Source organism: Telopea speciosissima, chromosome 9 (assembly GCF_018873765.1).
Source record: "Telopea speciosissima isolate NSW1024214 ecotype Mountain lineage chromosome 9, Tspe_v1, whole genome shotgun sequence".
Lineage (NCBI taxonomy): Eukaryota > Viridiplantae > Streptophyta > Magnoliopsida > Proteales > Proteaceae > Telopea > Telopea speciosissima.
The window spans coordinates 38,656,517-38,676,865 of record NC_057924.1 but is presented as its reverse complement, the minus strand read 5'-3'; the positions used below and the strand labels follow the sequence as shown (position 1 = coordinate 38,676,865).

The 20,349-nt window shown below is 42.5% G+C and overlaps 1 protein-coding gene across 1 annotated transcript in view; it reads right to left on the bottom strand.

Annotated features, from left to right (window-relative positions):
• The window catches only part of LOC122639289, a 37,145-nt gene extending 18,048 nt beyond the window's left edge, over positions 1-19,097 (bottom strand). The window contains exons 1-4 of the mRNA XM_043832109.1: positions 18,915-19,097; positions 4,723-4,922; positions 3,257-3,735; positions 3,071-3,140 (exon numbers count right to left, since the gene is read on the bottom strand). Coding sequence (XP_043688044.1) covers positions 3,101-3,140; positions 3,257-3,735; positions 4,723-4,922; positions 18,915-19,059 — 864 coding nt within the window. The 5' untranslated portion in view covers positions 19,060-19,097 and the 3' untranslated portion in view covers positions 3,071-3,100. The remainder of the gene's footprint in view (positions 1-3,070; positions 3,141-3,256; positions 3,736-4,722; positions 4,923-18,914) is intronic.
• Positions 19,098-20,349: the final 1,252 nt, after the last annotated feature.

Genomic DNA, 20,349 nt, shown 5'->3' with positions numbered 1-20,349 from the left:
CCAAAGAAATGTGGCAAGCTGCTATGGAAGACGAGTTGAATTCTATGAGTAAGAACCAAGTCTGGGAGTTAGTTGATCTTCCACCTGGGCGCAAGGCCATCGGGAACAAGTAGGTCTTGAAGGTCAAGCGAAAGGCAGATGGATCAATTGACAAGTACAAGGCACGCCTCGCAGCGAAGGGATATACCCAAAAAGAGGGTATAGACTATGATGAGACATTTTCCCTGTGGTGAGAATGGCCTCCATACGCCTCATTCTAGCCATTGTCACAAAGTTGGATTTAGAACTCTACCAAATGGACGTTAAAACTGTTTTTCTCAACAGAGAACTGGACGAGGAGATCTTTATGGCTCAGCCTGTGGGCTTTGAGAAGAAGGAACATGAGCGTAAAGTATGCCGTCTCAAACGTTCCATCTATGGCCTTAAGCAATCGTCCAGGCAGTAGTACATTAGATTTCACCATGCCATTACCACCGTGGGTTTTGACATGATTGAAGAGAACCACTGTGTGTATGTTAAACGGTCCAAGGGAGGGTTTCTTATCCTATCCTTATATGTTGACGACATCTTGTTGGCTAGGAATGACATTGAAATGATTGTCGCCACTAAAGAGTGGTTGTCCTCTACTTTTAAGACATGGGTAAGGCCAACTTTGTGTTGGGCATGAAGATTGTGAGGGATCGCACTAGGAGACTTTTTAGTTTGTCTCAAGAGACTTACACAAAGAAAGTCCTAGAGCGATTCTATATGAGCAACTCGAAACCCATTGACACTCCAATGGACAAGGCATACATTTTGAGCCTAGACCAGTGCCCTAAGAGTGATGAAGAAAGAAACCAAATGTCCAAAATACCCTATGCAGCAGCAGTAGGCAGCCTGATGTACGTGATGATGTGCACGCGTCCAGATATTTGCTTTGCTGTTGGCATGATGAGCTGTTACCAGAGTAACTCAGGGCCAGTTCATTGGCAGGCAGTGAGGAGAATCCTTTGATACATACGTGGGACTACAGACCTCTCGCTCACCCTCAGTGGTTTAGACTTGAGACTGAGAGGCTATAGTGATGCTGATTGGGCTAGTGATAGAGACGAGTGCAAGTCCACTTCGGGGTATGCGTTTATCCTAGGAGGCGGGGCTGTCACTTGGAGTAGCAAAAAACAGACCTGCATTGCCCTATCCACGATAGAGTCGGAGTACATCGCATATTCGGCAGCTGTACAGGAGGCCGTTTGGCTCAGAAGGTTCTTGTAGAGACTTAGTGTTTCTGCTCACTCAGATGACGCTGTATTTATACACTGTGACAGCATGGCAGCGCTTGCATTTGCGAAGGACCCCAATTTCCATGGTAGAGCCAAGCACATTGACATACGGTACCACTACATTCGAGACATTGTAGCGCAAGGTGAAGTTCTGCAGCATATCTCCATTGGCAATATGTTGGCTGATCCATTGATTAAGCCCATTACCAGAGATGTTTTCCTAGTTCACGTTAGAAACTTGGGACTCAGGCGGATTTGATATGTATTTTTTTGGGGAACACTTTATGATGGACATTTATTTGTATTTCTCTTACATTTATTAATCAGTATATATTTGTTTAAGTAATCTTGTGTGTATACATTCATTATTTGTAAAGATGTCACTAGGCATGGAATCGACCCACTCACACGGGTGATTCTCCTCGACGCTTAAGCGTAGCAAGCGAGATGAGCCCATGAGCATGTGTGCTCGATGGCGCCTTAGTTAGAGCTAAGATGAGACTTTTATTTGGTCCAACTTGGAAGATACCACACTTCTAAGTAGCCTGTTGGAAGCCGGATGTGAGGTTCTAGGCAGAAACCATGAGGGCGAATGTGCTAGAAACTCAGGTTAGGCACTTAGAGTAGCGACTAAACTAAGATCTGTATGGCATTTACATACTGCGAGTGACATGCCCGCCCTGGTGAGAGTTACGCCATAGCGTACATATCATACTGCATGTGCTTATATCGACCGATTGTGAGAGTGACAGAATGGATCCCTGCTTCGTCAATGTGTAAGCCACGTGGATTATATTAATCCCACAGTACCCTAATTACCTGAGACGATATCATGAAAAAGACACCCAATGACGCTACTTTGACGTTCTCCTTAGGATCATGAATGATGCGGTCCAGCGGGAAGCGATCGGAAAAACTGTTGGGGATATTTGGATTGGCATGCGGGACTCAGAGAAAACCATCGGACGTTACATCTTTGTTCTGTGGCTCATTGCCCGGGCAACTTATCGTATTTGTGATCGACGTAGTCATAAGTACATTGCATACAAAGGGTTAGCACTACTCATCATGAGGGATCAAGAGTGCTAGATCTGGTGTAATTGGATTGTTTGGGGTATTTCGAGAATATTTGAGAGTGATGTACTACGTTGGCTAGATGGAAGTTTGATATAGTACTCCTACCTTGGATCATCTCGTCAGGTCGCATGCCCCATTACCTGTATGAAGGATAACGCGGAATGAGAGAAAACTTGAATGCATACTTAGATTTATGCACGCTGTGTGGGCGAGTGGGAGATGTAAATCGGGGTTGGGCCGGGCCCAACTAGTCCGCCCACATAGGGGCAGGCCGCACGTCCAAGAGGGGGCGGCCAATTAAGTGACCGACCCCTATCCTTGTGTTTGAGAGAGACTCCCAGTGGGAGTCGACATAAGGAGGGCACCCAATGGGGGTTTGGCTATAAATATTTATTCATAGCTCAAACCCTAAGATACATCATAAGATTGGTTTCCTGATTTTCTCTCCTCCCTCTTCTAGTTCTGCGGTTTCCTAGGGTTTCCATCGTTGCCTAGGATTTTGTGGTGTGGAGTTCTCTGTGGAGAAGCCTGTAGAGATCGTGAAGCGTCCGTAATCGTAAGCCGTGTTCGATCGTCCCTTCCGCTGTGATTCCATTCTTTTCAGGTAAGATCTAAACCTATATTTTATGTGGATTGGAATGCTTAAGTGTAACATAACTAATGAGAACAAATTTCAGAAGTAACTAATGATGTGATTAATAACACACCATACAGATGTCACAGTCCCATCTCACCTTTTCTGTGAGAAGAGAATTTGTAAGCTTCTATCTGATCTCTGCTTTTGCTTGCTTGATACTTGCAATCCTATGGAAAAAAGCCACAGAATTATGGAGGATAGAGACATATCAACCAGACTTTCAATTATAAATAAGAAGTTTAATGGTTCTTAAAAAAAATTCCAGTTAAATCTTGACATTCACCTCCCTCTAATGCCACGCACGTTCTCAAGGATTTCAACAGCATGCTGCACCTTTGAATTTTTTGTCTGTTCTTCACTTTCGAGTACAAACATCCAGAGGCGTAACATAGTGGCAACTTCTACTTCAATTTTGTTAAGCTGTTGATCCACATGTTCTAGGAAATTCTCATAAGAGGATATACCCTTCAAGCTGCTACTTATACACTCTTCATTCCAAATTCTTGTGCTCATAGTACTTTCTTCAATATCCTCTTGCTGTTGGTTAATGAAAAGGTTTGCTTGAGCTTCTGTCGTAAACTGCTCTTGCTGATCCTCATTAAGGTCCATGACAACTGGCTTAAAGTCTTCATTTCTATTTGCATCAAATTCTGTCTCCTCCTGCAGAGAGATGATCCGAATTGGACCAGAAGCATCTTCTCTTTCAACTTCCAGATCCAAAGCAACATTTCCAATTAGCTGTGTCTCTTTTACAGAAATTGCCTGAAACCACATGAAATTTCCCATCATATAATATTCAATACTTGAAATACGATAGAAAACAAATCAGGAAATACATAAACTTCAATAAGAATTTCAGTTAGACAAAATATTGTATGCTTGGTATTTTTCTCTTTCATTTTCATTTAAAGAAGTATTTTATTTAGCAATTGTGAACATGGCTTCCATGGAGCTGTCATTACCTTCCTAAATCTTCTTCTTTTGAAACTCAACCTCATATTGGAGTTAGGGATGTATAAGATAAGAGCTGAGAAAAGGTTTATTGAGCTGAACTGCAATTGATAAATCCTAGCTCAAGCTCAGGCCATGACAAACAATAGGTTGTTAAATTCATGCTCACTGCACAGCTTTTAATAGCTTCTCTACAATGTTCATGGCCCTTGCCATTATATATGTAAACACAGATCCAATGAGTAAACGAATTGAATGCCTTGATGAGGAGAAGTAATGTTTGGGTTGGTTTTATTTGAAAACTGCCTCAACTGAACCCAAAAGAAACAGGGGATAACAAGAATATAATCCAGTTCATTCTTCATTGCATGATAGAAAAAGGTCGGTTAATTTTTTTCTTTTTTCTCAAAGATGCAGCAATGTGTGCAAAGAGTAGTCTAAGTCTACAAAAAGAGAAACCAACTACAAATATGGAAGACAACAGTATATAGATAGTTATAAAATTTCACTTCATTCAACAAATCATCCTTTGAACTGAAATGACAGCATATAAAACTTGGAGAAAGGATGTATCATTTAGCTTTATAGCATAGCTCACAACTCTTGTATTCTGATGGAGTCACAGGTTGAGGAAAGTTTGAGATTGATACAATCATACGACTTACTGGATTATGCAATTATTTTAAATATATCATGACTAAAACCAGTTCCTTGTATTTACGAATCCTATCATTTTTTCATTTGAACTACAAACAGTCACGAAATCAATAGTCTAAATAAAAGAATGATTAATTGCACCTCATTAAGCTTTGCTGAAAGCTCATCAAGAAACTGAATGCGGCACTTTGACTTCTCTAAAGCTTGCATTACTTTCTTTTTTTGAATGAGCAGTTCCCTTGCTTCATTTTCCTTCCCAAGCCGAACATCAATTGCTGCTTGCTTTTTAAGCTTCTCTGCCACCTCTGACAATCTCATAAGCCTTAATCTTGCATTATTTGCTGAATGAACAACCATACACTCAATGTGAAAATATGCAAAATGGCAGAGTACAACAATTAATTGCAAACTTAAGGTCCCCTTTATCACCAGCGTTATCACGATGATCTCTCTCCCCCCCCCCCCCCCCACCCCTTTTCTCTTTTATTTTAGAAAGTCATCTGGAATGACAACGAGATTTGTTTTCTTTTGATGGCAAACCAACCAACTCATTGGACAAGATCCCTAAAACAGCAATTGCTTCAATGAGGCCCACATATCCTTTGACTTAAAAACTAATGGTTGATCCAAATAATAGTAATTACATACTTCCCTCAGCTATCACTTCTCACTCCTTGATGCAGATCAAATAAATAGATCTGCTGGTTGTGAGCAGCAGGGATGAGAGATAGAGAGAGAAAACAAGGGGAGGAGAGAGAAAGAAAAGAGACATACGAGACACAACAGCCTCAACAAAACTAAATCAACATCTTATTCATCAAATCGTGCCTAAGGTGTGGCAGCTCTATTTATTTGTCATAATGAAGCAACATTACATAATTAGAAACTCTTCATAACTACGGGAGAGTTATCAAAATAGAAAGTAGAAGCTTACAAGAAATAGCATCTAAAATTTCATAGACTAAGGTAACTAAATAAGTAATAAAGAAGCCACAAAATAAAATCCACAATCCCAACAAGTAGCTGGAAGACATGATATAATTATACTAGTAGTAATGACCTAATACGAAAAAAAACCAACATATAATAAAGAAAGCATAGGATATAACAGAAGCATATTCATCAAAAAATTAAAAATAAACATAAATCAACATAAAGTCATGAAGTGTCAACAAGGCGTGTTGTCACCTTGGACCCAAAAAAGAGCTTGGACGCCCAGGTGGTGCCTAGGCGACACTTAGGTGATGCCTTGACAACTATGGTTGTGCCCAAGGTTTAAAGTATCGGTATCATGTATCGTATTGGTGGGGTGATTTTAAGAGACGTATCGCACACTACAAATACGCATGGAAATGGTCAAGATACACAGAAATACACTTTTGGAGCAAAAAACAATATAAATAAGCAATATTGCAATTTGTTTCCTTGATTCAACCAAAGTGCAGTTTGTTTCCTTGATTTGATTCGTTTTTCACCAAATAATCAAAGCTCCAAGCATGAAATTTGAAAGAAGATGTCACAAAATTGAAGTTTTGGGTGAAAACTTGTCCGTCCAGGTGCTGTTGGTGCTTTCTAGTTTCTGGAATCATGATTTTGAAGTCACATGTGCCTTTTAAAGTGCGTATCGCAATGTATCACGGTGTATCGGCCGATACGATGTGATAAATACTGATACTTAAAAAAAAAAATTCCAACCCCTAAATCAATCGTATCGAGAGTAAAGCTACGTATGGGCGCCATATCGGTCAATACAATGCCATATTGATCGATACCATTTAAAAAAAAAAAAAGAGAGACGTATCTCATTGTATCGTACTGATACCTTGCAATACCAATATGTATCGGCCGAGACAAAACGATACGGTGCGATACTTTAAACCATAGTTGTGCCACTTCATCTTCCATCATCGGTGGCAATAGCAAACAAAAGGGCAGGATCCATGGTATATAAGGCCAGGTTTTAGCTCTAACACCAAGTTGATGCAGATCAAGTAGATAGGTCTACTGGTGGTGAGCAACAGGGTTGAGAGACCAAAGAGAGAAAACGAGAGGAAGAGAGAGAAATACGAGAGGCAACAGCCTCAATATAACTAAATCAACTAAATCTCATTCATCAAATCATGCTTAGGGTGTGGCAGACCTCTTTATTTATCATAATGAAGCAACGTTACGTAATTAGAAACTGAAGAGTTATCAATATAGAAAGTAGAGGCATACAAGAAATAGCAACTACAATCTTATAGACTAAGGTAACTAAATAAGTAATAAATAAGCCACAAAATAAAACCCACGATCCCACAAAGTAGTTGGCTGATCTCAACAGAATATTTTCCACCCAAATCGCCTCTCGAGAGATGAAAGTGAGAAGTGATTTGGTGTATGTTGGTGGTGAAAACAAAAAGAGTGTACTCGTAGGGTCCAACTCTCTAAACACCACTCTAAAATGACTCCAAGCTTTGCCCGGGGTGAGGAAAGAATCCATGACACATGTTCCAGTGAAATAAGGATTACTTGAGTTGTGGCATCAACTGTCTACAGGCACTGGCCTAGTGCGAGCTCAACCACCAAGATGGGCTTGAATGTGGTTTCTGAGGCTGTCGATGACACCGCAAGTGTGGCTAAGTACTCGTAACAGTCAATAATTTGAGAGACACGACAATGATTGCAAGCCCCATATGATGGAGCTAAAGTGGACCAATTCATAATGTCGAACCAGCAGTCCAACCAGTCTGATTATAGTGGACCAATTCGTGATGTCAAACCAGTACAACCAGTTTCATTAAAGTGGACTAGTTTGTGATGTCGAACTAGTGGTCCCGCCAGTCTGATTGATGTGAACCCACACCTAGTGCATAGAGCATGATAGTCAGAGGCCGTTTTACTATCCGTACATAGTCTAGGACGATGAAGCCAATTGGTCAGGGACCAAGCTTTCTTAGTAGTGGAATTGCCCACATCAAGATGGGCTTGAATTTGGTTCATGAGGCTATTGATGACATTGCAGATATGGTCAATTATTCGAACGGCCAATAGTTTGAGAGACACGAGAGTGATTACAAGCTTACATATGACAGAGCTAAAGTGGACCAATTCGTAATGTCAAGCCAGCGGTCCAGCCGGTCTGATTATCGTAGACCAATTCGTGATGTCGAACCAATGGTCTAACCGGTCTGATTAAATGGATCAGTTCAAGATGTCAAACAAGTGGTCTCGTTGGTCTAATTGAAGGGAACCAACACTTAGTATGTGAAACAAGATGACTAGGGAGTGTTTTACAATTCGTGCATAGTTCGACACTATGAAGCCGATTGGACAGGGACCAAGCTTGCTTAGTAGTGGAATTGATTACACTAAGTCATGACGATGGAAGCCAAACGGTCAAGGACCAAGCTTTCTTAGTAATGGAATTGATCACACAAAGTCATGATGATGGAAGTCAAACGACCAAGATCGTTATACTGCTTTTGCATATGTTGAGACTATGAAGTAGATTGGTCAAGGGCGAAGCTTGCTTAGTAATGGAGTTGACCACATCAAGTCACAATGACGGAAGTCAGATGGTCAAAGACCATTTTTCTGTCCATGCATAGTCTAAGACTTTGAAGCGGATTCGTCAGGGACAAAGCTTGCTTAATAATGGAAATCAGTTGCCACACTAAGTCATGTTGACGGGTTTGGGAAAGTGCAGATTAACACAATTTAAGTTGGGTACCTATTTGGAAAGGCACCAAGAAAGCCCTTTGCCCATGTTGTGGGACTAGTAAGATATGGTAGGCAATCCTACAACATGGCTCCAAGGGGAGAAAAACTTCCATTGTGAGCCAACGTGGTCTTTAACGTAAATTTTGAAAAGTGCTTAGGAGACGGCTAGATCTGGGGTGCAAGCGTATGTGGTGGTATGAGACACCATAGAAAGCTTATATACCGAATTTAGCGGGAGTCGGCATATCTGAATGTTGGCACACTTGAGAGAATGTGGCTCACGTTTTGGCATCATGGGTGGTGCATTGGAGCAAATGGCTCATGGACAAGTAGAAGACTTGTCAAAATCTTGCCGGAAATCTATCAGTATAAGAAAGGGTTGCCTAGGAGAGGGCTACTTAAAGTAGAGTGAGAGCCGTCAAGAAAGGGTCACCTAAAGCAATATGGAGCCGCCAAGAAAGGGCTACCTATTGCCACTGTTAGGTCACATATACTAAGATCCAAATTATCTAGGGTTTGGATCATACCTGAATGTGTACGGAAGTGCAGCGGAAGAAGGATCAAACGCCAAGCTTATGATTACGAGTACCCGGACGAATCTCCACGATCACGACAGGCTTCTCCACAGAGAACTCCACACCACAAATCCCTAGGAAGAGATGGAATCCCAAAGAGAACACAAACACTGGAGAGAGGGAGAATTTAGTTTCACAGATCTACAGGTCTTAGGGTTACAGGCTTTCTATATAAAGCCAAAACCCTAAGACCCCTACCCCTTTAGACTCCCACTGGGAATCTATCTAAGAGGGAGGAAGAGACCCAGCCACTTAAGTGGCTGGTTCTTCCCATGCGCACCAGGGTCGGGTCGGGTCCGACCTGCCCTTTGTGGGTGGCTTGGACCGGGCCTGGCCCGTGTTCTATTTACATCTCCCACTCGCCCACATGGGGCGCAATAGTTTAACTATGCATCCAAGTCTCTCTCAATTGTGTAACTCTTCATACAGGAAATGGGGCGTTCGACCTATCGAGATAAAACAGGATAGGTAGGAGTACTATATCAAGCTTCAATCTAACCAATATAGTACATCACTCACAAACAATCTCGAAATACCCCAAACGATCTACTTACACCAGATCTAACACTCTCGACCCCTCATGATGAGCAGCGTTAATCCTTGGTATGTAATGTACTCAGGACTGCATCGATCACAAATACGACACGTTGCCCAGACAATGAGTCACATGACAAAGGTGTAACGTCGAATGGTTTTCCCTGAGCCCCTCATGTCAATTCAAATATCCCCAATAGCTTTCCCAATCGCTTCCCGCTGGACCGCATCATCCATGATCCTAAGGAGAACGTCAAAGTAGCGTCATTGGGTGTCTTTTTCTTCACATCGTCTCAGGTAATAAGGGTACTGTGGGATTAATATAATCCACGTGGCTCACACAGTGACGAAGCAAGGATCCATTCAGTCATTCTCACAATCAGTCGACATGAGCACATGCAGTATGATATGCATGCTATGGCGTAACTCCCATTAGGGTGGGCATGTCACTCGCAGTAAATAAACGCCATACAGATCTTAGTCTAGTTGCTACTTCAAGCGCCTAACCTGAGTTTCTAGCACAGTCGCCCCCATGGTTTCTGCCTAGAACCTCACATCTGGCTTCTAACAGGCTGCTTAGAAGTGTGGTATCTTCCAAGTTGGACCAAGTAAAGGTCTCATCTTAGCTCTAACTGAGGTGCCATCGAGCACACATGCTCGTGGGCTCATCTCACTCGCTATGCTCAAGCGCCGAGGCGAATCACTCGTGTGAGTGGGTCGATTCAATGCTTGGTGACATCTTTACAAACAATGAATATATAAGCACAAGATTACTCAAACAAATATATGCTCATTATTAAATGTAGGAGAAATACAGATAAATGCCCATCACAAACAAAGTGTTGCCAAAGAAAATACATATCAAATCCGCCTGAGTCCCAAGTTCCTAACGTGAACTAGGTAAACATCTCTAGCAATAGGCTTAGTCAATGGATCAGCCAACATATTGCCAATGGAGATATGCTGCAGAACAACTTCCCCTCGTGCTACCATGTCACGAATGTAGTGGTACCGTATGTCAATGTGCTTGGCTCTACCAAGGAATTTGGGGTCCTTTGCAAATGCAAACGCCGCCATGTTGCCGTAGTGTATAAGCACAGCGTTGTCTGAGTGAGCAGAAACACTAAGTCTCTGCAAGAACCTCCTAAGCCAAACGGCCTCCTGTACAGCAGCCGAACATGCGACGTACTCCGACTTCATCGTGGATAGGGCGATGCAGGTCTGTTTCTTGCTACTCCAAGTGACAGCCCCGCCTCCCAGGACAAACCCATACCCCGAAGTGGACTTGCGCTCGTCTCTATCACTTGCCCAATCAGCATCACTACAGCCTCTCAGTTTCAAGTCTGAACCACCGAAGGTGAGCGAGAGGACTGTAATGCCACGTAGGTATCGAAGTATTCTCTTTATTGTCTGCCAATGAACTGGCCCTGGGTTACTCTAGTAACGGCTCACCATGCCAACGACAAAGCAAATATCTAGACGCGTGCACATCATCGCATACATCAGACTGCCTACTGCCGCTGCATAGGGTATTTTGGACATTTGGTTCCTCTCTTCATCACTCTTAGGGCATTAGTCTAGGCTCAAAATGCATGCCTTGTCCATTGGGGTGTCAATGGGTTTTGAGTTGTTCATATGAAATCGCTCCAAGACTTTCTTTATGTAAGGCTCTTGAGACAAACTAAGAAATCTCCTAGCGCGGTCCCTCACAATCTTCATGCTCGACACAAAGTTGGCCTCACCCATGTCCTTCATCTCAAAAGTAGAGGACAACCACTCTTTAATGGCGACAATCATTTTAATGTCATTCTCAGCCAACAAGATGTCGTCAACATAGAAGGATAGGATAAGAAACTCTGCCTTGGACCGTTTAACGTACACGCAGTGGTCCTCTTCAATCATGTCAAAACCCGCGGTGATAATGGCATGGTGAAATCTAATGTACTACTGCCTGGACGAATACTTAAGGCCATAGATAGAACGTTTGAGACTGCATACTTTGCGCTCATGTCCCTTCTTCTCGAAGCCCACAGGCTGAGCCATAAAGATCTCCTTATCCAGTTCTCCATTGAGAAAAACAGTTTTAACGTCCATTTGGTAGAGTTCCAAATCCAACTTTGCGACAATGCCTAGAATGAGGCGTATGAAGGCCATTCTCACCACTAGGGAGAACGTCTCATCATAGTCCATACCCTCCTTTTGGGTATATCCCTTCACCACAAGACATGCCTTATACTTGTCAATTGATCCATGTGCCTTTCGCTTAACCTTTAGGACCCACTTGTTCCCACTAGCCTTCACCCAGGTCGAAGATCAACTAACTCCCAGACTTGGTTCTTACTCATAGAACTCAACTCGGCTTCCATAGCAGCTTGCCACATTTCTTTAGCTGGAGAAGAGAGCACCTCACTCACTGAGGCTGGCTCATCGTCGTCCCTCGGGACACAGACGAGGGCAGTGTCCCCTTCAATCTCAAAACGACTTTGAGGAACATGTCCACGTGCGCTTTTACTCGCAAAGGGTTCTTTACCCGCAGGTTGTACGCTTTCATTAGGTAGCGCACTCCCACTGGGCTGATGATCACTCTCACCCTCTCTGGCGATCTCTTGATGAGTATTTCCTCACCCTCGCCAAGAGTAGGTGAAACGTTTTCATCAGTCTCTATCTCAAAGAGATCAAGGTCTCTGCTAGCGTCACTAATGCTAGAGAAATCGGTCTCAAGAAAATCCACATCGCGGGACTCACTCTCTGTCATTCCTCCATCTTGATGTTCACCATACACCACATAGCCTTTCGAGGTATCGAAATACCTTATAAAGATATTCTTTTTAGCTTTAAAGCCATGTTTCCTAAACTTATGGGAGGTACTATGAACATATCCTGCACAACCCCATGGTCGCATATGCCCTAAAGTGGGCTTGTCGCCTTTCCACAATTCATAGGGTGTGGAAGGAACTGACTGTGATGGCACGCGGTTAAGGACGTAGGCAGCGGTTAACATAGCATCCCCCCAGAAAGATATTGGGAGGTTGGCCTGCGCCATCATCGATCTAACCATATCTAAAAGCGTCCTATTCCTCCGCTCCGCTATACCATTTTGTTGCAGGGTGTTGGGAATAGTAAGCTGTCTAGTGATTCTTTTTTCCTCACACATCTCTTTAAATTGATCTGACAAATATTCACGTCCTCGGTCAGTACGCAGAGTTTTTAAACTCTTGCCTTATTGATTCTCAACCTCTGTTACAAAGCATTTGAAGCAATCTAGCCCTTCGTAGCGGTGAGCGATCAGATAGACAACCAAATCGCGAGTAATCGTCGATAAAGGTGAGAAAATAGGAAGCACTATGACGTGCCTTCACGTTCATTGGTCCGCAGATGTCTGAATGGGCAAGCTATAGGGTCTGGGTTGACCATTTAGCCTTTCCAAAAGGCTTCCTGTGGGCCTTACCCGCTCCTCACATGTCAATAGATTGACTTTAGCGAGTGAGCCAAGAAGGCCTTCTCGAGCTAACCGTCCCATCCTATCTTGACCTATGTGTCCTAGTCTAGCAGGCCATGTAATTGAATCAAGACTAGTATTAGAATCAACTACAAAAGATGAAGAGGAAACAACAGGAATTATTAAATCTAATTTAACAAAACCATTCTCAAGTCTACAATATCCAAAAACACTACCATCCAATCGTATCTCAAATGAGTCACCATTAAAAATAAAGGAATATCCTACAGTCAATAATGCAATAACAGAAAATAGATTATACTGGATTTCTGGTGCGTATAGCACATCATGAAGTAGCAAGATGCGCCCAGTGCGCAAGGTGAGCTGGTAGGTACCAACTCCTCGAACTGCTTCACTAGTATCATTCCCCATGTAGATACTTTGGGCGCCATCCGGAATCTTTCTATAATCTACGAACCCTCCTCGATCTCGCGCTATGTGTCTTGTTGCACCTGTATCCACAATCCAATCAGATTGGTTTAGGCAACCAAAACGTGTCTACATACAAAAGTACAAGGAGAGAGGGGCAGAAATAGTACTTGCTTCGCTTCAGTGCAGTCACGAGCGAAGTGCCCCATCTTTTGGCAGTTATAGCACTTGACTTTGGCGATATCTTTCTTTCCACCTCGCTTGCCACGTCGGCGTTCGGTGGTCTTACGCCCAGTTGGTGCAGCGTTCTGAGCTTGGTCCAGATTCCCAGTGGTCCTCTGTCCCTTGCGCTTCTCCGCTTGGGCGACAAGGGCATGTGATTGGGTCGCCTCTAGGCGCTTCGCCTCTAGTTCCACATGAGCAATAATGTCATTAAAAGTCTTGACAGTGTCGTTATGTGTTAGAACTATCTTCATTTGCCCCCAGGAATCTTGACAGTGTCCTGATGACGGCTTGTACTTGCTGCTCATCGGTAAGGTGTACCCTAGCATCATCCAATTTTCGGATCATGTCTTTCACGACCCTGAGGTGTTCAACCATAGTGTGCTTGGGGTCCTTACGGTACATCTCAAACTTCAAGGTCATGGACCTAAGTCTAGTAGTGGATGTACCGTCACAGTCGAGCTTTACCTGGTTCCACATGGACTTGGCAATCTTGCACTTCTCATACTGGCCAATGAGATCATCGGACATCGTGCTTAACATAAGAAAGGGTGCACTACGATCTCTCTTCAACCAATTGTCGTAAGCCTCTTTTTCTTGACGATGATGGGCAGTAGTATCCACTTCGGGTAGAGTCATTTCAGTGGTCAAGAGTTCAAAGTAATCTTGCTCATTAAGCAAGAACTTGGCCTTTCGGTGCCACATGTCATAATTGGTGCCATCCAACTTGTTGCCTTGGTTAAGGTCAGCAACTACACTTTTAGAGGCCATAACTACAATATGCAAGGAAGGACATTTAGTATACATCTATAAACCAAATTTGTTCAAGAAACCGTAATTAAAATTAATGGTTCCTTTTCCCACACGATGAGACCAAAGACTTCGCTAAGCTGGTAATCAAATCTCACATTGTGAGGGTCTGGGGACATATAACTTCAATTGATTTCGAACAAATATAGGAGGAAAAAACATCTCCTAACCATAATTTAATGCGCCATACATCGGGTGCGCAAAGGACTCTCATAAGTGACCCAAATTGGTACTTGAAGTGATATGCCGAGTCGGTACGGGGTTGTGATACGCAGTGCAGTAGCTCCCATTACATGGCTTCTCAAAAAATATTAAAATTACAACCGGCTCTTTACATTCAAGATTCCTACTACAAACTACTGGCGAGCAGTGCACTTTGTATTACTTCTAGGTACCAACTCTAACGCACATACATCTCAAAAAACATATCACTATGCAAGTACCAAATCCATCCCATGAAAAATAAAAAATAATAAAAACACATGGTGCGCATGGGATGGGGTGTTTGACAGCGTTACCCTGATGGTAGCGTCAAACCAGTCTGTACCGCAATGGTGGGTATAATTGCTAATTTAAATTTGCAAACACATAATAGCAAAATTAAATATAAGGAAAACAATTAAAACCCTAAAAAAAAATGGCCCATACCTGTAAATATGAGCCCATTAGGGAAAAAAGGTAAGGGGGTGGGTGAAGGCATTCCCACTTCACCCATCTCCTTCCCCCCAAAAAACCCTAAAAAAAAACGAATCTGCCCATATTTTTCTCTTTTTTTTTTTTATATCGTGGGGCTAACCGCTAAGCAAGCAGCCTTGTGGCACACAACCACGGCAGCCGCAGGCCATAGCCTGCTGCTATCACTGCTGTGCGCACAGGCACCTCACAAGCAAATGCATAAAAACAGAAAAAAAAAAAAAAAAAAAAAAAAGATTCTATTTCAAAAAAAAACATTAAAGAAAAACTTTTCAATCATGATATCAATCATGACTTCAAAAGCTCCAATCATGATATCAATCATGACTTCAAAAACTTCTAATCATGATATTAATCATGACTTTTAATTTTTTTTTAAAAGATCATTATGATTTTAATACCCATCCTCTCACCGTGGCATCACCAACTATAAAACTTCCTTTTTCTTTCTTTTTTTTCTCTTTTTGTTTCTTTCTTCTCCATTATCCTTTTTTTTTTTCTCTCGGCAGCAGCAGCTTGGCCCATCCAGCGGCTGCTGCCATGTGTACGCCTTGCTGCACACGGCCGCTGCAGCACAAGCCACGGCCCGCTGCTGTGCGTGGCCTAGATCGTGCGCGCCCTTGCACACATTCGTGGCAGGTGCTGGCCGCGGCCTGCTACTGCGGGCATGCGCCCAAGGGTAGCGAGGCGCGGGGAAGAAAGAAAAAAAAAGGTCCAAACAATAAACCAATAGCTCTGATGCCATTGTTAGGTCACATACACCAAGATCCAAATTATCTAGGGTTTGGATCATACCTGAATGTGTACGGAAGCGCAGCGGAAGAAGGATCAAAAGCCAAGCTTATGGTTACGAGCACCCAGACGAATCTCCACAATCACGATAGGCTTCTCCACAGAGAACTCCACACCACAAATCCCTAGGAAGAGATGGAATCCCAAAGAGAACACAAACACTGGAGAGAGTAAGAATTTGGTTTCACAGATCTACAGGTCTTAGGGTTACACGCTTTCTATATAAAGCCAAAACCCTAAGACCCCTGCCCCTTTTAGACTCCCATTGGGAATCTATTTAAGAGGGAGGAAGAGACCCAGCCACTTAAGTGGCTGGTTCTTCCCATGCGCACCAGGGTTGGGTCGGGTCCGACCTGCCCCTTGTGGGCGGCTTGGACCGGGCCTGGCCCGTGTCTATTTACAGCCAGCAAAGATCCTAAAGCAAAGTGGAACCGCTTAGAAAGGGATACCTATCGTGAGAGTGCAGCTACTTGGAAAAGTCTACCAATCGAACTGCCTAGAGTGAAGCCACCAAGGACGACGACAGTGCAATGGTGTTATGGAAGCATGTTGGTCAGTCATGTACCTGGTGTGGCTCACTCTATATTATGTGTTATGTTCTTGGTATGGCTTAATCTGCGATGGAAGGAGAGTCAATGCTGAGGGGAAGAACTGAAGGTCAACATCAATGGAGTCAGCCACAGACTGTAGCATGGTGGTCAACATAGCCGTTACAAATAGAATCTGTCATCTACAAAAGCCATGAAAATCCCCTATAAAAGGGGATCATATTCCAATGTAAATGTAGAACAACAAAAGTTGTAAATCAAGGTTGCGTTTGGCATGCATTCTTGGAACACATTCTGAACCGAGAACACGTTCTAGAATAAAAACAAACATTGTTTGGTATGCATTCTCATTCTCAGATATTGGAATGCATACAAAAACGAGGCCCATTCTGGAATGGGCTTTTTTATCCATTCTGCATTCTCGTTCTGGTCATCGTTTTCAATTTCGGTCTCGTGGTAACCCACCCTTTAACAACGAAAAGCAAGGTGTGTATCTAAGAAATGCCTAAAGATCACGAAGTTGATGATTTATCTTGTTCTCAACCCTCTTCATCTCAACTCGGCCTCTCCCCATTTTCCTCTCTTTCTCCTATAGCTTATATCTATGACAAACAGATAAAGGTTGCTCCATGGGTTCGAGTCTGGAAACAGCCTCTCTGCGAAAGCAGATGTAAGGCTGTGTACATCATGACCCTCCCCAGACCCCTCAGTGATGCAGATTCATCACCGAAATGGGCTTAATTCTTTAGAAATAAGTCCAGGGTTGGGTTATTTGTATGTTGGGCCTTTGATCCCAATCATCCCATGGGTTTTCTATGTAATAGGCCACTTTTATAGGCCTAAAATATGGGTAATTAGGTTGCATACGGGATTAGCTGTTTTAATTCCTTAGTTTTGATTTTAATGTAATTATTGGTCATGTGATCACTTAAGTGATCATGTGACTTGTTTAAGTGGTCATGTGACAACTTAAGTGGCCATGTGATGTAAGTTGGGCTGGATTAAGATTCTATAAGTCCAGCCAGGTTTTGAATTTAAATCTTTTAGTATTTTAGTTTCCTAGTAAGTTTAAGTTACCTAATAGGTTAAGGATTGAGTTAGGCCTTTCCTTTTTAGAGTAGAAGTCTATTTTTAAGTCTTTTATATAAGGTTGTAAGGGGGCAAAGCCTTGAATACGAATTTGATTAATGGAAAAAGCTTTTGCTTGTTGGCTGCCATTGTTGCTGCTCTTGTGCTCCTTGTGAGTGTGCATCCTTGTGGTTCTATCAAGGTGGAAAGAGATTGGTGGAATCCGATCGACTCCTTGCGCCGTGACGGCCGGGAGAATCCCAATTCAAAGGTGATTCTATCCTTCACTTCTGTCCAAGCTGCTGCTGGTGGATTCCTACTGCAACTTGTTCATTAATTTCTTCTTCTAATCCTCTACTCCCTTCCCCAATTGATCCCCCTTTATTTTTGCTTGAATTCCATTAAACCCTAATTCCTTTAAACTCTAGATCCTGCTGCTCAGCCATATTTGTCCATCAAAACCCTAATCCCTTCATCCTTCATTAATTTCCCCAAAACCCATAGTCGATCCTGACTTACTGCACAGTTTTACAGAATTTTCAAAACACTTAAAACTCTATAATACCTACAATATTAGAGTCCTATAAACCTGCCTAGCCATACCCCCTAAGCTCCCCCTTCCATTATCCTAACCTAAGCCCTAGATTTAACCTAAAACTACAATTCTGTCCTACTGAAACTGCAGAACCAACAGCCCCTTAGTTCCTTGTTATTGGTCCTAGTTTAATTGGCTTCTAGTAGGGCTTTACCCTATCTAGAACTACATTACTCAGTGGCAGGAGTCTCATGCACTGGGTACGCCCTTTATCTCTGCCAAACAGATGTATTTCTCTATTTCTTTCTAATTATGTTATATCAGCCTTTTGGTTCTCTCTTCCTCAGTTGTTCTTTTTTGTTCCTCTCGTCTGCTGATCTGAGTTTGGTGTTAGATCTGCTTTCATGAGCTGTACCTTGATGAAAAATGGAAACCCTTACAGAGCTAGTTCCTTTTATCTTCTTCCTTAGTCTGGCCCACATGAGCTGTTCATCATAGATTATTTTTTTTATTTCGTTTTGCTGTTAATTTTCATTATTTGTTAGTAGCCCATGAGGCGTTCGATGAAATGTCTAAGCATTTTGAAATAGAGAATGCATTTTAACCAAATATGTATCCAAACAGTGTTCGCATTCTCAGTTAAGAATACATTCTGCGTTTCGGGAATGATAAAGCATACCAAACATAGCCCAAATGTTAATCCTCTGCGACTCTACATTGACATTTAAGATCCTACATTTTTTCCTGTTGAAAACAACATAAATCCACAGTAGAAACTAAAGAGAAAGTATCAGATAACTAAGAAGGCTTAAGAAAAAATTCATTGGGGAGAACTATTCAGTCTACCGCTCATTTAATTGTTTATTCAGTAAATAAAGGAAGTGTGAGAATTCCAACAGTAAATCAAGCTAGGGTTTTTCTAACGCAGGCGAGTGGTGTACTGTCGATGGGTTGTGATAATTTCAAAGAGAAGAGCAAACACGAACCTTTGAGTCTAGTTTTCTCTGCTTCAGAGTGAAGTTGGTCCAGTTGAGTTCGCAACTGCTCTGTACTGCTGATGTTGGTAACCATGCGAACTCTCCTCAGAGGCGGCCTCTGAGGAACGATCACTGAGGCAGGATTCAATATCATCACGATTCGATCCACTCTCACACACACACACAAACTCCCTCCATCTCTGTCTCTCCCTGCGTTTTGTCAATGAGAAATGAGGACCATCGTCCCCCTCACTTTTTTTGTTTTTTGGCAAAAGTGTAAAACGTCCCCCTCACGTTAAAACCGTTGGATTGAGAACTCAAATCAGGGTTTTAAAATAAGGAATCGGGATCTGAATCGGATTTAGTCGATTCCGATTAGATCCCGTTTTAGATTGGCCAGAATCGGCGGGGAATAGGTTAGATTCCGTCTAACACTTGAAACCCAGGTTGGACCATCTGCCTCTGACTCACCCAATTTAATTTCGATCATTGTTTTTTTTCTGAGAAGAAAATCAAACTACCAAAGGAAGAGATTAGCAATATTGTTTTTAACATTCCTACTGCAAAGTGCAAACATGATTTGTCCGCCTTATTCCTTCACATTTGCTTCTGAATCTGGTATCGATTGCTTATACCTGCTATCGTGAGTTATTGTTGAATCTGGTATCAACTGCTGCCTACTGAGTGTTATTAAACTTGGTATCATGGTTAATTTCTGTTGATTTCTGGTACTTGAGTAAGTTGATTGCTGCTGCTATCTAATTTTGCTAACGATTGTTGAAATGCTATCGATTTATTCCCTTTGGTGATTTCTGATTTTTCTTATCGATTTGCTGCTGAATCGTTTTTGAAGATGCTTCAATTAAGTATCAATTGAAGATGGGACCGATTTCTGGTTTTCTGATTCCCTGTCGATTACTGAAGATGGTTTTCCTGCTTCGACAAGCACATGTATGGAAGTAAGAGATGTAACATTATACGATCATAGGCTTTAATTCCCTTAGTTGTTAAGGGTAAATGGGTAATTAGTATTTGAGGATAGCTGGGTAATTAGGTAGGGCTTTATATAATGTAAGGGGACCGGTTGTTAAAGGGCATGCATGAATATATGAAATCTCTTCTTCCTTCTCTGTTCTAGGAGGCCGCTACCCTATAAGCCAGCATTTCCCTTCCCCTTCTTCCTCTACTTAATCTCTTACCTTCCTTGCAACTAGTTTATATCAATGGTGCTTTCATTGAGAGACAGCAACCCCCATGGCCGACAGACTCCGCTTCACCCCATCCCCCATCTCTGCCTCACCACCTCCATCCATCGTGCAAGAGGCGATGTCCAGCCTCCTTCGTTGCACACCCATTTCTTCACCACCACTGGAAAAAGCACTCTGCAACCAGCCCTTGAACTCCCTTTAATCCACCATGTCCGAGCTGCTTCGGCTACTCGATT